General features: G+C 44.4%; 1 protein-coding gene across 1 annotated transcript in view; it reads left to right on the top strand.

Annotated features, from left to right (window-relative positions):
* CFAP73 (cilia and flagella associated protein 73) overlaps positions 1–24,675 on the top strand; it is a 33,783-nt gene that overhangs the window by 5,412 nt on the left and 3,696 nt on the right. The window contains exons 4-6 of the mRNA XM_088443494.1: positions 13,368–13,568; positions 14,259–14,480; positions 16,141–16,299. Of these exons, the coding sequence (XP_088299620.1) occupies positions 13,368–13,568; positions 14,259–14,480; positions 16,141–16,299 (582 nt within the window). The remainder of the gene's footprint in view (positions 1–13,367; positions 13,569–14,258; positions 14,481–16,140; positions 16,300–24,675) is intronic.

The raw sequence follows: 24,675 nt of genomic DNA, 5'->3' as shown, positions 1-24,675 counted from the left end.
AAGTATGAACAAAAACGTGTCCATGGGGGCTCCAGATGCAGGGGCGTTTCTATAATGGGTGCAGGGTGTGTGGTGCACATGGTCCACGGGGGCCCACACCCCACACCATGCACCCATAGTCCCCTGCCGAGTCGGGGCTTCAGAGCAGCAAAAATCGCTGGGAAAAATGGCGGCGGACATTTCCTTGGTGACTTGCGCATAAGCAGGACGCTGTCCCCGGGAAAATGGCACGGGCACCATTTTCTCAGAGACCCGCGCATGCACAGGGATCGCCGGAGAGAGGAGGCTGCCCGCACTGAGGACCTCATTCAGAGTCGATCGATTGCTGCAAGTGATCGCTCTGAATGAGGGCGGCCGCTTACTTTTTTAAGTGCCGCCTCCTGGTCGATGGCTAGGCTGTGGGTTACCACCCACAGCTCTTGCGATCAATCAGGGTGATGGTCGTGATGGTCAGGACCATAGGGGCTTGCGACGAGACCCTAAGGTTGGGTCTCGGCACTTGCAAGGCCCAGGGAGCTTTCTGCTCTGATCGAACGGCAAGCGGTCCATCAGGAACGCCTCCGTTTGGCCGGCCACGCCCCCTGCCTGCCTCCCAAACGGGGCGAGCTGTCACTCACCATCGACAGCCCCCTTTGGTGCGAGACCCGTAGCGATGGAGCGCCCGTCGCTAGCCGGGTCTCGCGCATGCCCAGTGGGGAAACATCGACCTGGTTGCGAGCGCTCAGCGCTTGCGACCGGGTCTGAATGACCCCCTGAGTCTGCACACGGGTCCCTTCCTCTCTTAATACGCCCCTGTCCAGATGAGATCTAGTTTGAAAGCAAGTAGATCCAAATCGAAAAAGGGACCGAAAATTAGGTGACACACACTAGGTTATACATTGCAATCAAAGTTTATTAAATGAGACTGATACATTTTGGAGGATGTTTGTCAAATATTTCATGTCATAGCTGAGCCACATAAGGTTGATAGCTGAATCAAGCACAAGGGGGTGGGGGACCGAGTCTCTCCAGGATGCCGGTCTTGCATTTAATGGCACTGCAGATGTGGCAAATTAATTTGTTTAAATATTTATCATCACCAGCAATAAGAAGGGTTAGAAGAAAGTATACAGGCGACTATGGTACAGTGACATCACTGACAGCATGGTACAGGTCCTGGACATTGCTCCAAAGGGTGGATGACTTAAAATCAGAGCTTCCATGTATATGTGACAATACTAGAAACACAGAACTTGACAGCAGATCAGAACCACTTGGCCCATCTATTAAAGTTGTTATTCTTCGTCTGTGTCCCTTTCTGGTAACTTGTGGATTCGTTGATATGAAATCTCCTCCTCATCGGACGTGTAACATGTGGAAGATATATGCCAATGTGTAAATATTCTGAATGATAATTCACTGTTAACACAAAACAGCATGTTTTCCCAGCATCCCACATGAAATACCAGCGTACCCCACTCACAGGAGACACCAGATGTATAGACCTCAAAAGATTTCTTTACAGTGAACCAAAACCCAAATCAGTCAAAAGGATAGATTGTAACCAGAATGCTGCATACCATCATTAGGATGCGAGCACACACGTAAAGGTTTCTTTGGTGGAGAAGTTTTTTAAGGGGCGTACCCAAACTCACAGTGTGGTGTAGTGGATCTCTGCATACAAAGGTTTCTGTTCCTCCTCCTGTGTTCTATCACAGGTGTGCAGACTATACCCAAAAAATATGTGTTCATATACGCCAGTTAAAAGGTATATATTATTCCAATGGATACAAACACCAACATGGATCCAAAACAAAGTCCATATAATACACACGGTAAAAATAGTACACATAAAAATAAGGTTACAAAAGTCCAGAGCATCAAAAAAGCCGAAACGCGCGTCAACCAAAAAGGAAGTGTGAGTTTTTCTTTATCCCCTTGTTATGAGATATGTCTGCGTTTTGATTATTTAACTTTGATGCATTTTCCAAAGTAATCTTTTTGCCCAGTTTTACCTCAAGTGTGATTATTCTTCTTCTTTTTTTACAACATTTTTTTTAGTGCTCAGGACTTTTGTAACCTTATTTTTACTGTACTGTGTGTATTTTATGGACTTTGTTTTGGATCCATTTTGCATTCTAGCGCATATGTGTAACTTCTTTTTCTATTGTGTTACTGGTTAAATATTATGGTTTTTGGATGTGGTGATATCCAAAGAGAATTAGGAGACTCCAATTGGGCTGCTGTGCGCAAATATGTTGAAACCTTCTAGTATTTTATACTTGGCCCTTAAACTACTGTGGCTGATTTGCCTCCAGGGGTAGTTTGGGAGAAAGTATGCTCACTGGTTGTTACCTTATAGCACCTGTAGTACAGTTTTCTTGATACACACACATGCACAGATGCGTATTAAGAGAGGACGGGGCCAGTGTGCAGTCTCCATCCGGGGCCCCCTCCTCTCTCTACTGAGCGCAGCGCCGTATCAGTAGACTCTGGGAACTAGGTAGTGCCTAGTGCACTAGTCTGTGCCCAGAGTCTATTGCGCATGTGCAGGTCACCGGGAAAATGGTGTGGCAGCCATTTTCCCGGTAATTTCCTAACTGTGCAAAACGCTGGGAAAATGACCACGGTGGCCATTTTCCAGGCGATCTTTACAGCGCTGATAGCGCCAACGTGGGACTCCGGAGAGGTAAGTAATAAAAATATGGGTGCAGGGTGTGCGGTGTGGGCTTACCTGGACCCAAGGGCCACTTTGCCCCGCACACCCTGCCCCCATTATAGATATGCCCATACACATGCAGGTACAGTAGTACTCATTTAATAATAGCATTTTACTGGGTGAGGGTGTATTCATATTCTCTGCTTTGTCAGCACTGAATTTTATAACCAGATAAACTGCTGTATTTCTGGCTATTCCCTAAACAGGTAAGGTATGGAGGTCATACTGTGCTAAAAATGTGAGCGTAAAATTCTCTTCACTGTTTGACCTGCTCAACTCCCTGAAACATTGTCCTTGGCTCTAATTTTCTATGCAAGAGGCCCTATTACAAGGGCAAAAATAAGTGGGAAGATCTGACAGCCCTGCAACATACTACATTGTAACTGCACTGGCGAATAATTGAATTGCCCTCTATTGATTCTGTTTTAGCCTTGGTGCATTTTTCTGTCCCAAAGTTAGGCTAATCAGTTTGCCTCAGTATTTGGTTTTGTAGATCCTTCCATATTGCCTCAGAATATCGTAACATTTTTAAAACTGGTCATAATTAAACTTAACCAGAAAATAGATTAATCTATCTTGCCTAAAACATATTCTTTAGCTAATATAGGATCATAGCAAGTGAAGATTCTAGTTTACATATGAACTGTACACAGGATAATTTCTTGCGTAAATATTTTAATAGGATGTTGTATTACTCATTATTTTGTGCGTTCTGCCAATTTAGCATGATGGTTTTCATTAATATCAATCAGTAATTCATATACATGATATTGACTGTTTTTTTGTGGACATGCTAATTGAATACTGAAGCTAGCAGTGAAATACCCTGCTTATACCCCTTTCAGACAGAGGAAAGAACCCAGTAATTTTCCGGCTCTAGCCGGGTCGACCTGGTTTTTTTTTCTGTCTGAAAGGGTCAAAACGGGACCTAATTCCCGGTACTTCGACCCAAGTATTTACCTGGGTTTTTCCCGGGTCTTACACGGGTTGGCGGCTGTCTGAAAGGTGCCGACCCGGGTTTTTCTACTCTGGGCATAGTAAGCAGCGCTTATTGGCTGAGATGGCGGTGCTCGGGCTGCACTTTTCATGACCTCATCTCTGTGTGCCATAAAGCAGTCCATTTATTATGACACACTGTATATTGCAGGGATAATTTGTGTTCTGTGTGAAAGGGGTCGACCCAGGAATTTCTCGGGAATTATGAGCTGTGTGAAAGGGGGTTAGGAGCAAATTCCCGGGTCCTTCCCGGGTTGAAAGATATGGGAAAAACCCAGGTTTTAGGGATTTTTCTGTCTGAAAGTGGTATTACTGAGTGTTCACACTTACAGGCAATTTAGCATTACTATTTTAAATTACTGTATACATAATGTTAAATGGAAGATAGTTACAATGGCGAAAATGTTTAAAAATAAAACCTGTTATATCCAAGGTTCCGATTCTGAAGACCTCTGGGCTCCACTGTTGGTTTTACCTCATGTGAATCCCAGAAGGCATTTGTCTCCTCAACTCATTTAAATCCAGGATACAATTTGACTCCTGGTCCCACAATCTCTGAGGCAATCAGAGATTAACTGTGAAATTCAGCTTCTCCTGCTGTGACAATCCACTCCAGTTGCTGTGGATATTATGAACATAATAAATGTGAAGTTCAAGGCTCAGTTTTCTAGGCATTGGAATCAGTCACCACACAGCCCTACATGCTCTAGATCAGCGGTGGCCAACCCGTGGCTCTCGAGCTGCATGCGGCTCTTCCGTTCTTCTGATGTGGCTCCCCTGACTGACACTGACTGCCTCCTCTGATAGGCGTGCAGCTGTTCAGAGGAAGCTCGTCCTTTGTTGCCACGATCCTGAGGCATGTATGGGTGACGTGATGACATCACGCCGCAAACAGGAGGTGGTGCTCAACTTGTGACTGAACTTGTAGCCACGAGGATGTGGTCGCCTACGCCAGACAGTTCGCAGCAAGGGAAGAGCTGTGTTGTTTTTCTTTTTTCAATTTATTTGAGTGGCCCGTGGAGTGGGAGGGAGTGTGGGGGAAGATGCAGAGGCTGGAGGGGCACATGAAAGTCTGCTGTTGTGACACATGAGGGGCTGCTGTTGTGGCACATGAGGGGCTGGAGTGACACATAAGGGTCTGCTGAAGTGAAAAATGGGTGGAGTGACACATGGAGTGGCTAATGTTATGACACATGAGGTACTGCTGGAGTGACAAATGCGTGGAGTGACACATGGAGGGGCTCTTGGAGTGCCAAATGAGGGACCTGAGTAGCACATGAGGGTCTGCTGATGTGACACATGAGGGGCTGGAGTGGCACATGGAGGGTCTGCTGTTGTGACACATAAGGGGCTGCTGGAGCGACAAATGGGTGGAGTGACACATGGAGGGTCTGCTGGAATGACAATTGGGTGGAGTGACACATGGGCTAATGTTGTGACACATAAGGGGCTGTTAGAGTGACACATGAGAGGCTCCTGGAGTGACCAATGGGGGACCGGAGTGACACATGGAAAGGCTAATATTGTGTGTTGTGACACATGAGGGGCTGCCAGAGTGATTAATGGGAGGGCTGGAGTGACAGGGGGCTGCTGAAGTGACACATGGGTGGAGTGACACATGGAGGGGCTAATGTTGTGACACAAAGGGCTACTGGAGTGATAAATGGGGGGCTGGAGTGGCACGAGGGGCTGCTGAAGTGACACATGGGTGGAGTGACACATGGAAGGGCTGCTGCTGTTACACATGAGGGGCTGCTGGAGTGACAAATGGGGGAAGGGGTGACACATGAGGGGCTGCTGATGTGACACATGGGTGGAGACACATTGATGGGCTGCTGGAGTGACAAATGGTGGGCTGGAGTGACAAATGAGGGGCTTCTACGCTCCTACAAATATTATACCAGGGGCGTGGCCTAGCCTTTTTTCTCGGCTCTTGGACATACCTACAGATATTTTTGGGCTCTTTGCCTCTGACTGGTAGGCCACCCCTGCTCTAGACAGTCTTTCCAGGTCTAACTAAGAAAGGCAGTATTGTCCAAGTAAGCCTGAGCAGTAAATTCAAACAGGTGGTTGGGTAGGGGCTGGAAGGTGGTGAGCATGTTGCCATTTCTCATCCCAAAGAGCATGACCTTACACTTGTACTGGTTGAATGGAGTAATGAACGTTGACCGTTCTTCAGACTCTAGGATTAATTAAAACTCAAGTCAAGAAGGGATGTGTACATTGGCCAACTCCTCAAACCTAGAATCAATACATAAAAAGGGTATAGGTGGCAACCATAGTCACATTGTTCAACTATACAAAACTCTGGTTTCTTGTCCTTCTTGGGGTCCAAGACAGTGGAGGCTGCCCATAAACTACATGTTAATTTTGAGGGTGATCAGAGTCAGAAGAAATGTACCGACTCCAGCTTCACAATAAAAACTTATTATACGCTGAGTAGACAAATTATTATGACTATACTTCTGGTATAGGATGTGTGAGTCTGTACAAGAACGGAAGGGTGAAGGTATGCAAAGACTAATGGTGTGGATTAACAACACTATCTGATGAACTTTTAATGTGGAATGATTGTTTGTACCCGCAGCAGCAGTGCATGCATTTACAAAACGGCTGCACTGGTGAATTGTTCAAGGGCGGCATTTGTTAAAGTGGACAATCAGACAAAAAACTGGGTCTGAGCGCAAGGCCTGTGGTTGTAAATGGCTACTGGATGCATGATCGGAATGGAGAGTGAGCAGACTTGTTCAGTCCCACAGATGGATAGTGCATCAAATTATGGATCAACTGAAAGAGGGGCCAATTCAGCTGGCCTCTCAATATTACATTGTTTTGGCTACAGAAGCAGAAGGCCTGTCCGTACGCCATTGCCATCTAGTGCAAACAGGGTGAAATACCTTCAGTATGCACAAGCACACAGGAAAATGATCGTATAAATATCAGTGACCAATTTAACTCATGTACAGTCATCTATGACTCATCATTCCCCATTTCCAAGACACGAACCCTAACCCTCCCTTTAGGGGTCCCTAACCCTAACCTCCCCCCCCCCAAGTGCCTAACCCTAATCCCCCCTCTAAGTGCCTAAACCTAAGTCCCCCGAGGGGGTGCCTGACCCTAACCTCCCCCCGGGGGTGCCTAACTCTAACCCTCCTTCCCCCTAGCCTAAACCTAACCTCCCGAGGGGGTGCCTATCCCTAAGTCCCCCCCAAGAGCCCTAAACCTAACCCTCCCCCCCTCGCGGCTGTCCGCTCGCGGCGTCCGCGGCATCCCTTCGATCGGGATGCCGGGCGCCGGTCTTCCGGCGTCGGGGGAATGAGCGGCGTCTACATCTAGACGGGATATGACAGTCGGGAAGCCGGCTGTCGGTATAATGTTAGCCGGCTTCCCGGTTGCATCCCACCCCTTGCTACCGTCACCAACTACACTGTATATTATACCATTGTAATAACCTCATGCTGCCACCGACACCCACGACTAGACTACATTAAGTACCCCATGCTGCCATCACCAATTACACTGTATATTATGCCATTATAATAACTTCATGCTGCCACCGACACCATCAACTAGACCACAAGAACTACCCATGCTATTGTCACCAACTACAGTGTATATTATACCATTGTAATAACTTAATGCTGCCAACGACACCCACAACTAGACTACAATAACTACCCCAAGCTGCTGTCATCCATTGCACTATGATAATTACCAGTTACCACATGCAGCTGTCATATATTATTCTTCTATCCATGACCTAAACTAGTACTTGAACCTCACTGAATTCATGTATTGCACAGATTTATTACCCTAACATTAAAATTGTTGTCAAGATAGAATGAATGTAAAATATACATATTGCCTTGAATTATATAAAACCCATTTGGGGTTTTTTGTCCCCAAGCTGCTGGAAATATTTGAGGCCCTATCGGAGGTTGGTTCTCTCCCTGTTATGATCTACCTGGTACGGAGACCGAGTAAAGCTTTACTGAGGGACAGGGTGATTGGAACCCAATTATGGTTTATTGAGTAAAAAGTAACACTGACATAAATGAACAAAATAGAACATACATGCAGCAAAACATAAAATAAGGTTGGATCCCAACAAGTCCAGGAGTGTTAGTTAGTAACAGAGTACATGAAACATAAAGTCCTAAAACTAGGAAATAATTTGATACGGCACGGGCCGAGTTGCGGCTGGTGAGCCGGTAGAACTGGCGAGTGACCTCGAGGGTCACTTGGTGTGGCACGGCCGAGTCGCGGCTAGTGAGCCGAGGTGAAGTGGTGTTTGCGCCAGTGAGGACGTAGGACCTTGAGGGTCACTTGGTGCGGCACGGGCCAAGTTACGGCCAGTGAGGCGAGGTGAAGTGGCGATTGCGCCAGTGAAGTCGTAGGACCTTGAGGGTCAATTGGTGCGGCACAGGCCGAGTTACGGCTAGTGAGCCGAATGGAGTGGCGATTGCGCCAGTGAAGACATAGGACCTTGAGGGTCAGATGGTGCGGCACGGGCCGAGTCGCGGCTAGTGAGTCGGTAGAAACAAAGTCACGGAACAGGTGTACCTGTAGTGTGCAGTTGAAAGTGCAGGTATATCAAATTCTCAGACGGAACAGGCAAAGTAAGTTCAGATTTGATGAAGATACAGCTGGTATAATTATACATGCAGGCTTGGTAATGGTGTGCAATACTCAGTCATTAAACATATGCAGGATGTGCACTGATGAAATGGAAGCAGTCACTGCAGCAGTAAGGTAGGACTTTAAACTTGCAAAGTGAGTTCAGATACAGTTGGTACAATTATACATGCAGGCTTGGTAATGGTGTGCAAAACTCAGTCACTAAACATATGCAGGGTGTGCACAGATGAAATAGAAGCAGCCACTGCAGCAGTAAGGTAGAACTTAAACTTGCAAAGTGAGTTCAGATACAGCTGGTATAATTACACATGCAGGTTTGGTAATGGTGTGTTATACTCACACACCAAAGGTATGATGGATGTGTATAGTGAATGTGAACAGCAACAGCACGGTGTACATCAATCTCTCCGGGAAGCTGGTATGCCAGAGGATATTCCATGGAGCAGGTAACAGAGGTAGCAGCAGGCTGGAACCCCAGAGTCACAACAGCCAGCTGAGATGTGGGAGGAATGAGCTATAGCCGGCAGGGCGGTGACCGTCCAAAGCATAGAAATAGGACCAGCAACCAATCACGTGGAAGGGAGGTCCGGAAGCTACCTGGAACGCCTGGATCTTCTGAGGACCGGAGTGGAACCCACACTGTGAGTTGTAACACTCCCTCCCTCTATGGAAGAGGCCATGATTGTCTTCTTCCTGTAGCCGGGCAAGGACCCAATTTACCCTGACTCATATCGTCCCATCTCACTACTATCCAATTAGATATCAAAATCTGGCAAAAATTCTTGCTCTCAGGCTTAATAAAGTTGTGCTTGAAATTGTCCATCCCGATCAAACGGGTTTTATGCCGGGGAGATCCACTGCCATTAACCTCAGATGGTTATTTACCTACCTACAAGTGGCTGTTGAGGAGATGCACGTTGCGGTAGTTGTATCTTTGGACGCGGCCCGTGGATTTCATTCAGTGGGGAGTAGCCGTTTCTTTGCTTTCTAGATTTGTGATAGGACAATAAATTTTATAGCTTGGATTAAAATCTGTTTATTCATGTTCGGCTGCTAAGGATAGTGTTAACGGCTTTGTTACAGAGACTTTTCTGTTGGAAAGGGGGACTAGACAGGGCTACCCGTTGTCCCTTTTACCATTTGCTTGTGCAGTTAGACCATCCTCAGAGATATCCGGTCTTCGCATTGTGGGTAAAGAGGAAAGAATTGTATTATACGCTGATATGATTTTGTTTTTAACACATATGAGGATTTCTTTACCTGTTCTCCTTGAGTTAGTTGAGGGCTATGGGCTATACTCAGGTATTCCTATAAATTGGGATAAGTCTGTAGTTTTCTCGTCCGATATAATTGAGTCTGAGAACATGCAAACTTAGACTCAAAAAACTCTAACAATTAAAACTCTTATCCAGATGTTTTCCCATTTTGAAGATAAAACTTGACCAATGTGAGAGTTTACTTCTAAACTCTCACCCTAAGTCTGAAATTTGGCGGAAACTTCCTCTTTCAGTTACTGGCCGTGTTAATCTTATTAAGATGATAATTCAGCCCAAATTTTGTGTATATATTACAAAATTCTCCTGTGTATGTTCCCCTATACCATTTACGATAATTTCCAGCCACATTACCTCTTTTGTTTTGGAGAATAGGAGACCATGTATAGCCTACAAGACTCTGTTGGCCTTGTAGTGAAGGTGGTCTGGCCTTGCCAGATTTACACCTTTATTATTTTGCTGCTCAGCTAACACAGTTAAAATAGTGGGTTATCCCTATGGATCAAAGAGTCCTCCCTCTGGCTTTCCATGAGAAGGTAGGTTTGCATTTTACCCCTTTACAGTTTTTGCTGGCTCGGACTTCTCTTTCTCGCTGCCCACCTTTGTTGAAAACAGTTTAGGGAGATCCTGTGATTGATTTGTGTGAATCTGGAATAATTTAGCCTTTCCAGAGATCTGTAGGCTTTAGGATGGTGCATTGTGGTGGTTGTTATCACCTCTGCTGATTTCTGGCATCTTCTATGGTCATGTTCTCGTGTGGCTACCTCTTGGTCTAGGGTGGTTACTTGTATATGGACTACAGGTATCTAGATTTCTTTACACACCCCGCTCATTTGCCTCTTTGGTCTCGACCTGGAGGAAACTCTTTTTGCCCCCTTACGATTATACGTGAATAATCTTTGCACGTTGGCCTGGGTAAGTATTGCCCTAACATGGCTGGCCCCTGATCCCTTTTCTTTTCCTTCTTGGGTGGCTTTAGTCAATACCACAGTTTCACATAAACGTTTTATGTATCAGAAGTGAAAATGTCCGCTAAATTTGATAAAGTTTGGTCTCGATGGCAGTATTCTCGTTATGCTCTTGTTGCCCCTTCTCAAGATCCTGTTTGATTTTTTTTTTGTCTCTGTGACTCTGCTATATCTTATTCTGTATTATCATTGATTTTGTTTGATTGTATATTATGTGCCTTTGCCTAATTTTAGCCTATACTTTCCATTTTGGCTACCGAATATACTCTTAACCTGACTTATGTTCAATTTATATTTTTAACTTTATATCATTTGTTTATTATTGGGATACTATGTTCGATATCTGATTATTTTTTGTTTTGTTATTTTACAATGTTTTAAAACTTTTTTGATTAATAAAATATACATATTGTCATTTATGAAGGAGTAGGAGTCAGACAGTAGTAAAATAGAGGAGTTCAAGGTTTGGTGTATCCTCTCCTCAGCCCTGACTCCAGCACATCTTGTACCTCACTGCACATACTTTACTCTGCTGGGTAAGTGGGTATCTTAATTGGCTTATGCTTACTAGTTTCTACATGTTGCATCACTGTTAGGAACAGGAGTGATGTAGCGTGAAACAACTTGTAATTTGAATTAATGATGATGTGTTTTATTCTTTTAAACCACACAGTGTGACAGGGACTATTGGAGGCACACACTGGAAACATCTTACAAAAGAAACAGGTATACAGATAACGTGTGCTGCTGGAATAATGCAGACAATCAGGTTTACACACACAAGGCTTAAGGAAATAGAGAACAGGCTCAGACTGTAATATACACAAAAGACACGAGAGCAGTATTGAGGGTATACGTTTAGGAAACTTCCCGAATCCACTATCCCGCCTAGGGATAAATGACTGGCGTCTAAAATCTAGACGCCTGTCATTTTCCCGGCGCCGGGTGACAGGCGCCCGGCATCCCGATCAAAGGGATGCCGGGCGCTGCGAGTGGACAGCCGCGGGGGGTGAGTGTTAGGTTTAGGGCACCCAGGGGGGAATCAGGGCAAGGCACCCCCCCCCGGGAGGGTTAGGCTAGGGGGAGGGAGGGTTAGGCACCCCCGGCGGACTTAGGTTTAGGCAGCGGGTAAGGGGGGGTTAGGGTTAGGCACTTAGAGGGGGGATTAGGGTTAGGCACTTGGGGGGAGGTTAGCGTTAGGCACCCCTAAGGGAGGGTTAGGGTTAGGGGGGTTGGTTAGGTTAGTAAGTACTTACCTTAGGGACGATTGGGATTTCCAGCGCTGTCGTGCTTCCGCTGCGGGGCTCTGCTGGTTTGTTGGGCTGCCGCAGCCGGAATCGAACCGCCAGTCATGTGGCAGCTGGCTATTCATACCGAATGCGTATTGAGCACTGTGGCAGAGTTCCAATATGCAATGAAGGAGAAATGCAGTTTAAACCAGGTGAGATTATCAGCGTTACTGGAAGCAAGCTCCAAACTAGCAGGAGTTGCAGTAATAGCAGATTACTGACAAAAGCAGCAGACGGGTTAGGTGCCAGTCTTTTGCAGAAGCAGCAAATAAATATGCAGGAGCAACTGGGAACTCAGAAGGCCGATGTTCGCACAGAGTTATCTAATGATGCGTCCTCGGACACAGCAGCTGATCAGAGAAGCTGACAGGAGGCGTCTATTTACAGAAGACAACTTCTGTGGCATTAGCATAATTTCACATTGCTACTATGTACAAAGATGCATCAGCGATGCAAATAGCATACAACTCTGAATCAGCCCCTTAGAGCATTAGATCTGTAGAAGCATTTAGTCCAAGGAGACCATATGTGGTAGAATTTATTAGGACATTCATGCAGAATATTTCTAGTTGGCCACATAAATGCAGTTGGCAGTATTAAAATATTAGATTAGTGTGTCTCTGGCTCATTGGAAATTTAGGATTAGGGTGAATGACAGATGTGTTTGATAGCTGGTTATAGATTCCAAGTAACTCATGGTTTTAAGGCAGGACTACCATATGTAGAACAAGGGGCCCTTGTGTCACAATTCCTCAGAGTCCAGCAATATTGGAATAATGTATTTGAGTTGGGTAGGATCCATATGCCACCTAAATGCTGAATTTGAAGTGTTATCTATATTACTAATGTATTTGTATCCTGCACTGTCTCTATTCCAAGCCCATTCCTCAAAGTCCAAGATCTCCTTTTATGTCCTTCAAGGATTGATTATGGGATCATAACAAACTGTAGAAAGTTAAGATAAATCCTTTTGAACCAGTTCTGTCCAGGCAGAGGACTGTAAGGGAGAGTGTTGAATTTGTTAAAGTGAAGGGATCCGTTCAAAGTATAAATGCTTTAGTTAGATGCTGAAAGATCTTGTTGATTATATAGTGTTACTAAAATTCTTGAAACTCCAGGAATATGTATAGGATGGCCAGATCATGGAGGGATTTTATATTGTGCTTCCTCAATATTTTTCCCCAATATTTTTTAAATCAGTACCTAGGGAAAGACTGGATTACTCCACAAATTCTTAATTTGTAAATTCTTACACAATGACTGAAGAGTGCAAAGTTTAGTGGGGGGGCAGGGGGTGCACTGATGGCAGTCTATGTTGTGTGGTGACAATTTAAATTCAGACTTGCCCAATGAACAATGAGTGTGGGCAGATAGTCATTGTCACAGTTAATTAACTGCTCTAACAAACCATTACAGAAAGGTAGGTAGATAATAAATGTTCATATTACACTTAATGGAGATGAACTTTAAAAGACATGAGAGCCAACATCATGATTCTCTGCAGGAGAACGACTCAAAGCGAAAACGTGCCCTGCGTAAAGCAGGTGAGGAGCGGCAGCTAGCATCACAGAAGGAAAGGGAAGCAATTCGATTACAAGCCGAGAATATGCAACTGCAATCCTGGAAGGAGAGATTGCTGCATCGCCAGGAGAAGAATAGCCTATACCAATACTACCTGCAGAGAGTGCTAGAGAGGACAGAAGAGGTATGGAGCCAGCATACTAATGTTCTGTTACTAGTACGGTGTATGGGATTGGTACAGGATGCCGGCACTCGGGATCCCGGCGGTCAAAATCTCGATGCCGGCATCCCGACAGGATTAGGATACGGATACCTGTTTGTATGTATCCTAACCTTCCTCCCACCCTACCCTAAACCTAACCCTCCCCTCCCAGGGCCTAAACCTAACCTCCCCGCACCCTAAAATTAACCTTCCCTCCTAGTGCCTAACCCCAACCCCCCCCCCAAACCCTGCTTTTTATCTTTGGGATGCTAGCGCTGGAATTCTGACAGGTGTCGAGATTCCGGCGCCGGTATTCTAAGCGTCGGCATCCTGTGCCGGAATATTGAACGTATCCACTGTGTATCAGGGTTACCATGTCTTAGGACAATGCATATTGCATAATGTTTAGTCTTCCACCTATAAAAAGATGAGGCCAAGCTCCTTTCACTGAGACATACAGTAAACATTGCACCCATTACCAGTTGAAGACACATGTTTTTCTGTAAATATAAAACGGTTACTTTGAGAGAATTATTGAAATGGGGCATTTTGATTTATTTACAAGTTTGTCAAAAAATAATTGTTTCTGTCTACAAATACATATATTAACCACTGTCATGTTGTATACAGTATGACATTACATCACCATTAACTTATTTACTTTCTCTCCAGTTCCAAGAAGTACAGGAGATGATTGACCGCTTTAACACTCTAATGGCCACACAAGGCAAGTTATTGCAGCGGGAGGTGGAGCACCAGGAGAAGACCGAGAGAGAAAAGGCACGACTGCTACATTATCAGGAAGAGGCACACAGCCAGATCCTGGAGCTCAACAACCAACTGGCAGATCTGCAAGCCCAGCTGGAGAAAGCAAGGGCTGTGGTTCTTGAATGGGTATGAATGTACAATTGTTACAGGTGCATCTTCAATTAGTAGTTTGTACACAGTCTTTTTCCATGCACTGTCAACTGTCAATTACTTATTATATTATTTTAAAAGTAGCACAAAGCCGTTAACTGGTATAATCCAGCAATACTGTAAATCAACTCTGCCATATAGGAAAATAGTAACGCAAGATTGCAAAATGTATTCACAGATATTGCAATCTTAAATATACTCTTTATGGTAATAGAAGTATTAGAGTCTGTGCATCCATTAGAGTTTACATGTGGCACATGTCATGCCTTGGTTTCACCATTACAGTCTTCTACTTAGCCAATCTAAGCACTTATCTCCAAGTACTGGGCAACTTCATTCCTGCAAGGTGTAGGTATTTTATTATTCAGCTGCTCCCCAAAGAATCATTAAACATCACTAGAATGACGTAGAATACAGTATGTTGCTGGCTCCTGTGATAATGCAGCATTACACATTTAGGGGCAGATTTACTAAAGTGAGAGTTTTTAGAAGTGGAGATGTTGCCAATAGCAACCAGACTCTAGCTATCATCTTCTAGAAGGTGCTAGATAAATAAGTAGAATCTGATTGGTTGCTATGGGCAACATCTCCACTTCTAAAAAAAAACTGCACTTTAGTAAATCTACCCCATAATGTTTTCTTCTATGATTATACCAAGGCTGGGAAGTTTTAATAGACTGTTAGCCATTAGGTAATGCGCTGTCTGTGCCTTCATATTATTATTTTTAATTTTTTTTTTGGGGGGGGGGGGGGGGGGGGTGTTATTTGTCTCTCAGTGGTGGCATAGTTTCCATGACTTTATAGAAATAATACACATCTTAATATCCTTGCCAGGATTGTAGACAATAGGTTATTTTGTCATTTCTGGTTTAGACTGCAGCAGAAATGTGAATATACTTTTCCAGTAACAGTATAAGTCCCTTACTCCATTATTAAATGCATGTTTTAGGATCTGCTTATTTTAATGCACTGGTAGCAGGTTTGCTTTGTTTTCAAGTGTTTGTTGCCACTTTCAATAATTAAAAATGGAGGGTGTATTTATTAATACAAGCGGCCAGTCCCTGATAATAAGGATTCCTTATTGCCTAAATGTATTATTACCGAGTCGCCGGGATAGGAGATCCAATAGGAGGCTGTCCTGGGGATCACTTTACTTCCTGCTGTACTTTCCACTCACGGCCAGACGTCGGTCGGCTCATGTGCGATTCGGCAGCAGAGGGAAGGGATTCTACAGATCCTTCTTTCAAAAAATTCTGCGGAGTGCAGCCCATAGGCTACAACGGGCCAACGCTAAAGATGGAGTTAGCTGCCGGGGCCAAGCATCTTGGTAAATCTGACCGTTTAGCAACCCCTAAAGAAACCCATGGTGGCTGCGGCTGCTGGCGTAAATGGAGGGACCGCTGCAGATATGGAGATATCTGCTGTGGTCCCCCCATGGTACATTGGCATTATATTTAATATTTGTAGGTACCCCCCGAAAATTAGTGTTTCCGTGGGATGTCCTGTAGATATTATTTGATAAATAGGCCCCTATATGTTTCAGCAGGCTACTGGTAATAAATATAAGGAAAAAAAAAAAAAAAAGACTATTTCACCATTATATATATATTTTTGTTGTAACATGAAACTGCTGCAGGAGTCCCACTGGGCACAAATCCAGAACACAGCAGCAGAGAACACGTTACGCTTGGGGCAAATCAGGATGGCAACCCTGAATCTCTTCCAGATCATCACCAAACAGATGCATATCAAGTCCGATGTATCCATCGAGGACACAGAGTTGCAGCTTGAAAAGGTATGAAAGAGACCCCTCCACCAAAACATTTTGTTATATTTTTTTTCTTTACATTTTCACCACAAATTACTATTATTTTTCACATACAGTATCTATCAATCTCAGTTTAGAATTTGGATAAGTGGTAATAGCGCTCCTACATTGATAGGGCCTTATTCAGAGTCGCGTGCCATGGCGATGTGCATGTAGTTGTGTGATTTTTTGCAACTGCGCATGCATGAAATTTCTAAAGACTCGTATGATGCATGCGTCATACAGAGTGTGCTCACAAAGACGCTGTAGTGGTTGAGACAGACGGTATTAGAAATGTTGTAGGAATGTGATGGGCGTTCTGTTCAGTGGGCGTGTTATGGGAGAGTCACAAGTGTGTCAATGGAAGCTGCTGTGTTCACACACAGCATAGGAGGCCATAGATGGAGAAACTGTACCTGCCATAGGGCTGATGCAAGTGTTGATTGTGCGACCGATGCACCAATCAGTATTACAGCGCACGTGGACCCTAAAAGTGGACGTCTCAGACATTGCACATTCGGCCGCATGCTTTACACAAGGGAAGGTGTTTGTATCAGCATTCACATAAGGTCACAGACTGGCAACCGCCAATAGACGCTGCTGCCTGTGACTCAGTGTGGAAAGGATCAGCTACAGTACATTTAGCTAGATCTCCTGTTTGACATAGTGCACAGAGATAGCTGGAACAGACTTTTGCCACAAGAAAATGTTTTTGTTTTTTTCTTCCAGACCATGCTGATTCCAGGCTTCTGTGTGTACATAATTATAGTAAAAACAGGACTTATTTCAAATCAGGTCTACAAGTGTCTGAATGCCTTATTGCTCCATGAGCGTTGAAGTATCACAGGGGCTGACTCTGAGTTAGGAGCAAAGCAAGTAACTTTGCACTGAAGGTGGGGCAGATCTAAAATGTGTGGAGAGATTTCGATCTGAGAGGGGTGCTTCCAATCTAAAATTTAAATTGCATTGTAAGAATAAAGCTGTCTGGGAGGTCTCTATTTTCCTCCTCTTCATCCACGGTGGATTTGCTGAAGTCCGGAGGTGCAGCAGGTTTCTCCTATGGTCCTCCCTCCCTGTCTCCCTTTACCTGTGGCTGGGTCTGCTCTTAGATCCGACTTCCTCCTTCCATGCTGATGATTTATTGCAACATTGTTCTGCTGGGGATGACAATCTCCTTGCTACATGTATGGGCCTGCCGTCAGCCTAATACCTTTATAGCTGGATGAGCCCCAGCCTTATGGTGCAAGGGTATAGTTGCCCCGGAATCAGTATGTTTCCCGACACCGGAAGACCAGCAGCAGTGAGGATCCCGACGGGGGATTTCGGTAAGTAGAACTAACCCTGCCCCCCCCCTTACCCTCCCTTATGGGTGCCTAACCCTAACCTCCCCCCTAGTGCCTAACTCTACCCCTCCCCTAAGTGCCTAAACCTAACCCCCCCCCCATCCCTGCAGCCTAAACCTAAGTCTCCCGGGGAGGTGCCTAACCCTAACCCTCCTCCCCCCCGCGGCTGTCCGCGCCCCCGCCCGGCTTACCTTCGTTCGGTATGCCGGGTGTAGGGATAATGATAGGTCGTCAGGATTTCGACGCCTATCATTAGACCCCTCCTGGGATTAGACAGTTGGGAAGCTGGCGGTCGGCATTTTGACCATCGGCTTCTTGACTGCATCCCAGTTGCCCCACCTTTCTTAATTAGTTATTTAGGTTAGATTTACGAAGTCCCCATGGGTGCAACAGTGGCGTAACTAGGGGGGGGTCGGGCAGGGTGCGTGCCCTGGGACCCCCTTTTCAAATTTGCCCTGGGCTCCAAATACCCTAGTTACGCCACTGGGGTGCAATTTAATGTTCAGTAATTGTACTGGTTAAAAAGGATCATAAGATGTCCAACAGTGTCACTATTTTTAAAAGTGGTGTTCTGGAACCTACGTGGCCTCAATTATAAGAGGTCTCTTAGTTCTGTGCCAATTGAGGTGTCTCAGGCGTAATTTGCCTCCTTGTACACATCTTGTTGATGGTAAAATTTTAAAGATTTTTTTTTTTTAAAAGCCCAGGGTGGGCTGGTCCTTTCACTCCACATTCTACTTTAATTCTCAGGGAGAATATGTTCTTATACATAAAGCTTTGTGTTTTGTTTGTCATAATGTGCAGATTGATCCCATGGGTCGGTTTGTCTCTATCTGTAGTACTATCCATGGATTCCCCTTTATCCTACTGGTGGTTTATATCACTCTGCTGTATCAATGTTTTTACTAAATGTTGTGAATTTCTAATTGATTTCCGTGATGTGCTTGTTATATGTATGGGAGATTTTAATGCTGTACTTGATAAAGCTCTGGCTAGGTGGTGGAAGGGTGATCTCCAGTTAGTGGGCCAACTAAGGGCCTGATTCAGCAAGGAAAGCAGTTGCAAAGATGCACGCAATCGGTCGATTGTTGCGTTCTGCGCTTGCGTGTGCATCGCAGTGCACGAACTAGCAATTGTGCAAACTGAATTGCGATTGCAGAGGCTACACAGACCCAGAGCAGAGTGATCGACAGGAAGTGCCGTTTGTGGGTGGTGATGGGGGCGTGGCCGGCGAATGCAGGGGCATGCATAAATTAGCCACTGCGTGGCCATAAACAGTAAAAGCACTGATAGTGTGCGTGGATATTAGCAATTTCTGAGTAAGGTCAGTGCTTGTGCAAGTGTGCCTATGGGTCCGATGTTACCGATGGTTTTGCTATGTTGCCCTAGTATACGGATGTGAGGGGAAGTGGGCGTCCTTATGTCTGGCTGCGTTCACAAAGTGAATGCACACATTTAAATAGCACCTCTGATATTAGCAACTTCGGTGCGTGCGTATAAGCAGAATTGCGTTCCATAGTGAATCAGGCCCTAAATTCTGTCATTTGATAGCAGAAATGGGCTTCTTAAATGTTTCGAGGTTACGTCACTCTGGGGTAGCAGTCGTGTCCTTGGATGCAGCCAAAGCATGTGTCTCCGTGGAATATACAATACTGTGCAAAAGTTTTAGGCAGGTGTGGAAAAAATGCTACAAAGTAAAAATGCTTTAAAAAATATAAGTGTAAATTGTTTATTTTTTATCAATTAACAAAATGCAATCAATATTTGGAGTGACCGCCCTTTGCCTTCAAAACAGCATTCTTCTAGGTACACTTGCATAAAGTCAGAGATTTTGTAGGATGATAGTCTGGTGTATGATTAACCAATCATACTAAACAGGTGATAATGATCATCATTTTCATATGTAGGTTGAAACATAGTCATTAACTGAGACAGCTGTGTAGGAGGCTTAAAACTGGGTGAGGAACAGCCTAACTCTGCTACAAAGGTGAGGTTGTAGAAGACAGTTACATGTCATACACCATGGCAAGACTGAGCACAGCAATAAGACACAAGGTAGATATACTGCATCAGCAAGGTCTCTCCCAGGCAAAGATTTCAAAGCAGACTGGGATTTCAAGATGTGCTGTTCAAACTCTTTTGAAGAAGCACAACGAAACGGGCAACGTTGAAGACCATAGACGTAGTGGTCGGCCAAGGAAACTTAGTGCATCAGATGAAAGACACATCATGCTTACTTCCCTTCTAAATCCAGCAGTGCCATCAACTCAGAACTGGCAGAAACCAGTGGAACCCAGGTACACCCATTTACTGTTTGGAGAAGTCTGGCCAAAAGTAGTCTTCATGGAAGAATTATGGCCAAATAGCCATACCTTCGACGTGGAAACAAGGCCAAGCGACTCAACTATGAACGAAAACATAGGAACTGGGGTGCAGAAAAATGGCAGCAGGTGCTCTGGACTGATGAGTCAAAATTGTATATGTTCGGCTGTAACAGAAGGCAGTTTGTTCACGAAAGGGCTGGAGAGTGGTACAATAATGAGTGTCTGCAGGCAACAGTGAAGCACGGTGGATGTTCCTTGCAAGTTTGGGGCTGCATTTCAGCAAATGGGGATTTGGTCAGGATTAATGGTGTCCTCAATGCTGAGAAATACAGGCAGGTACTTATCCATCATGCAATATCATCAAGGAGGCATCTGATTGGCTCCAAATTTATTCTGCAGCAGGACAACGACCCCAAACATACAGCCAATGTCATTTAAGAACTATCTTCAGCGTAAAGAAGAACAAGAAGCCTTGGAAGTGATGATATGGCTCCCACAGAGCCCTGATCTCAACATCATCGAGTCTATCTGGGATTACATGAAGATACAGAAGGATTTGAGCAAGCCTACATCCACAGAAGATCAGTGGTTAGTTTTCCAAGATGTTTGGAACAACTTCACTGCAGAGTTCCTTCAAACACTGTGTGCAAGTGTACCTAGATGAATTGATGCTGTTTTGAAGGCAAAGGGTGGTCACACCAAATATTGATTTAGATTTTTCTTCTGTTCATTCACTTTGCATTTTGTTAATTTATAAAAATAAACTATTAACACTTCTATTTTTGACAGCATTCTTACTTTGCAGCATTGTTTCCACACCTGTCTAAAACTTTTGCACAGTAGTGTATGTTTTTGTGAGAGGTTCTCAACTAGATTCAGGGTGAGGTTCCTTGGCTGGCTTTGATTGCTATAATCCTGCCCAGCTGCTAGGGCACATGTGAGTGGGTTTGCCAATGATTCTTTTACTCTTGGCAGGGATACTAGGCAGGGATGCCCACTCTCCCCCTCTTTTCTCCACTACCATAGAGCTGCTGACCTGAACTATTCGGGCTTCTTCTTCCATCAGGGGTCTTATGGTTGCTGGTTGAGAGGAGAAGATCATCAGCATTCTGATGACATGTTATTATTCTTGTCTGATCATCTTTACCGACTCTTTTAGCAATAGTGGATTTTATGTATCCTTTTCTGGGGTGAAATGTACAGATTGAATTGACTTATCTCAAACAGAAGTCACATGCCTGACAAAGATAAAAAAAAAACCTAAGTCCCCCCCCCGGGAACCCTAAACCTAAGCTTTCCCCCCCCTCGCGGCTAACCACGCTCGGCGTCCCTTCGATCGGGATGCCGGTCTCCTGGCGTCGGTAAAATAACAGGCGTCAGGATTAAGCAGTCAGGAAGCCGGCTGTCGGGATTAGGTCCGCCGGCTTCCCGACTGCATACCGGTTAAACCTAGCAGAAAGTATAATACAGTCAAAGTTTTTTGTATGTACTTCAGCATTCCCCAATTTATCTTCCATTATCTCTCTTTGCTCATTATGGCCCTCATTCAGAGCCGTACGCTCTGAGCAGAGCGCACGCTCTGAATGAGGGCCGCCCTCCATAATTATGGAGCGTCCTCCTGGACGCTCGTATAGCTGTGGGTCACCACCCACAGCATATACGAGCGTGCAGTTTGATGGCCGCGATGGTCTTGACCATCGCCACTGCGAGCCGGAGCCTGCGGTTGAGTTTTTCAACCGCAAGGCCCGGAGTGATTTGGCTCTATAAGAGCCAAAATCACTCCCACTGACATCACTAGTGATGTCAGTGGGCCGGCTTCTGACGGTAGGCGTTCCCTTGGGAACGCCCCCGTCAGGGAGGCACGCCCACCAAAGGGGGCGTGCTGTCAATCAACATCGACAGCACGCCCCCTTTGATCAGACACAACGAGCGAAGGAAAGTCCTTCGCTCGTTGCGTCTGGCGCATGCGCACGACGGAGCTCCCGCCGTCGTGCGCATGCGCAGTGCACAACATCGACCCACTTGCGAGCGGACAGCCGCTTGCGAGTGGGTCTGAATCCGGCCCTATATTTCTTGCTTTGTTTGGGGCGATAAGCACGCCCGTATTCTCAGCATGAGGGTGTATTGTCACTTACTCATATGCGTTGTACTGCTTGCCTTCTCAGCTTGTCTATCTTAGAGATTGGATATGTGTGACAGATTTTGGAGACACCTGCAGGGCTTTGGGGTAATAAGTGTTTTGGAATTAAAAGTATTGGAAGTGGAGTCCTTGTGGATAGCTCATGAGGTTTTTTACTATAGGTCAGTTGTATTTAGATTCTAAATTGAAATCCTTTGAGCTGGGTACACACTGTGCGATATATCAGCCGTTCAATTGAACGGCCAATATATCGCAAGCTCGTCAACAGATGTGTATCCCTGATAGGTCTGTGAACGACATGGTTCACAGACATATTGCATCGGCAGTGCAGCACAGCACCGATATATCTGCAGATATTGGTGCATCTGCTTTAGGTTGTGCTCTGTATTCATGGTACTGGAATTAGCACCCATCTGTTAGATTAGTGATTCCCAACCTCGGTCCTCAAGGCACACTAACAGTTCTGGTTTTAGTGATATCCATGCTTGAGCACAGGCAGTTAAATGAAAATAACTTGGGTACTAATTAAGTCACCTGTGCTCAAGTATGGCTATCCTTAAAACCTGGACTGTTAGTGTGCCTTGAGGAACGTGGTTGGGAATCCCTGTGTTAGATCCTTGACCATGTAGATTTGGTCTCCACATAAGAATGTAATGAATCAATATAATCAACTTTGTGTTAGTGTATGTATAGCTAGGCCCTAGGTGGCTTCCCACACTTCCACTTTTTCCAAAATTACTTGGCCTGGTTCATTCCACAGTTGCTTTATGTATACTAAGAGGAAGTGTCCAATAAGTTTGATGAGGTTTGGTCTTTTTGGCTTTGGAGCAGGAGCCATCCACTGCTTTCATATCCAACATGTGAAATGCATACTTTTGCCTTATCCTCTGTGCGTATATATATATATATATATATATTCTGTGTCTATTGCTTTTATTCTTTTTAATGTATTATTTTACTATGTTGTATATATTTATGTATTCAAAACTCATAAATAAAAATATACAATTTAAAAAATAAATAAAGCTGTCCAGCATTTGCGGGTTACATGCAAAAGCAGCCAGTATTTAACCTGTAAGCAAAAAAACCAACACATTTATAAATATATCTATACACAAAAATCTCTGTCTCATGTATGTATAAATAAATAAAATAGCAGACTACACTCACTGCCGATACCTGTCAGATATCTGTCCAATCTGGCTGGTTGGAATGAAAACCTGGTAATGTATGGGAGCAAATGACAATCAACCATTTGCTCACAACCACTGGAAAACAGACAAATTGGTTAAAATAGATGAATTTAACCAATTTGAACAATTGTTTTTTGTCCGTTTTCCAGTGTTTAAGACCATATGATCGACTGTCATTTTCTCCCATACATTACCAGGTTTTCATTCCAACCAGCCAGATTGGACAGATACTGTATTACTATTAGGTATGCCCAGCATTACAAGGAGACATATTTCATAAAGGAAAATGTCTGAGTAATAAAAAAAACCTGTTGGCCTTCAATGAAATTGGTGAGTGCCCATTTCCTTTAACATATATGTATATATAATCTTGCTACCAACTCAGAATCAGGGCTACTGTGTATACCTACTCTAATGAATGCAAATCCTGTCTGATTTTTCTTGCATTGTTACCTCTAATATTTAGTACTTTGCCATTTATAACCCTCATATTTATTATCTAAATTAGGATGCCTAATTGGTTTGCTAGTTATTGTGTGAATCAATTAAATTCTAAAATACAGATGTGTCCTCATACACATCCTTTTTGCGCCATATGGCACAAGAAACCTGACGCGAGTCCCATGCTGTGCACATTATCTTCCTTTTTACACCTTAGTTTGCATATAGTGTACAAAATCCTCTCCTCCCTCGCCAGTCACCCATGGTGAGAGCTTTGTTTATTGTGTTGGCTGCACTGGCAAACGTCCTGCATATCAATGCTCCAGATCAGTAAGAATATGACATTGATTAGTAATAGCACTGTTTAGCTCTTGCTAGGTTTCATTTAATATCCTACTAGCAGTTTTGAGTTCGTTCCTGCTATAATTACCAGTGGGAGCCATTGTAGGAAGGGATGACATGACAGCCATCTTCAGCTATTATATAGACAGGTCCGGGTCTGTCCAACTGCATGTTAGAAACATGACAGACTTAACCATTTATAACAGATTCCCACCAAATCTTCAACAGACTAGACGACTGTGCGACCCTGTGATGCAATGTAACAATACATTGCGTCTCCGTACGACGGGGTGATGTATGGTTACATGCTGCATATAACGTGTCAGCCATTGAATTGGCTTGTCTGATAGCAGAGGGGACGAATGAACGAACACCGACACTGAACGATATATCATACACATCGTATAGCGTGTATGCCCACAATCTATCATTCCAACGTCGGAATTATATATCAGACGATAGATCATATAACTTGTACACAACTTAAAGTGTATCCGCTAATGCTATGATTTTTGTTCTTGGAACTGATTCATGTCCGATTATCTTGCTGCTATTGAAATCTGACAGCATTTTCTTTTTAA

This window comes from Taudactylus pleione, unplaced genomic scaffold (assembly GCF_031769625.1).
Source record: "Taudactylus pleione unplaced genomic scaffold, aTauple2 ptg000330l, whole genome shotgun sequence".
Classification (NCBI taxonomy): Eukaryota; Metazoa; Chordata; class Amphibia; order Anura; family Myobatrachidae; genus Taudactylus; species Taudactylus pleione.
The sequence above is the reverse complement of the archived record's forward strand: the minus strand, read 5'-3'. Positions and strand labels throughout refer to the sequence as shown.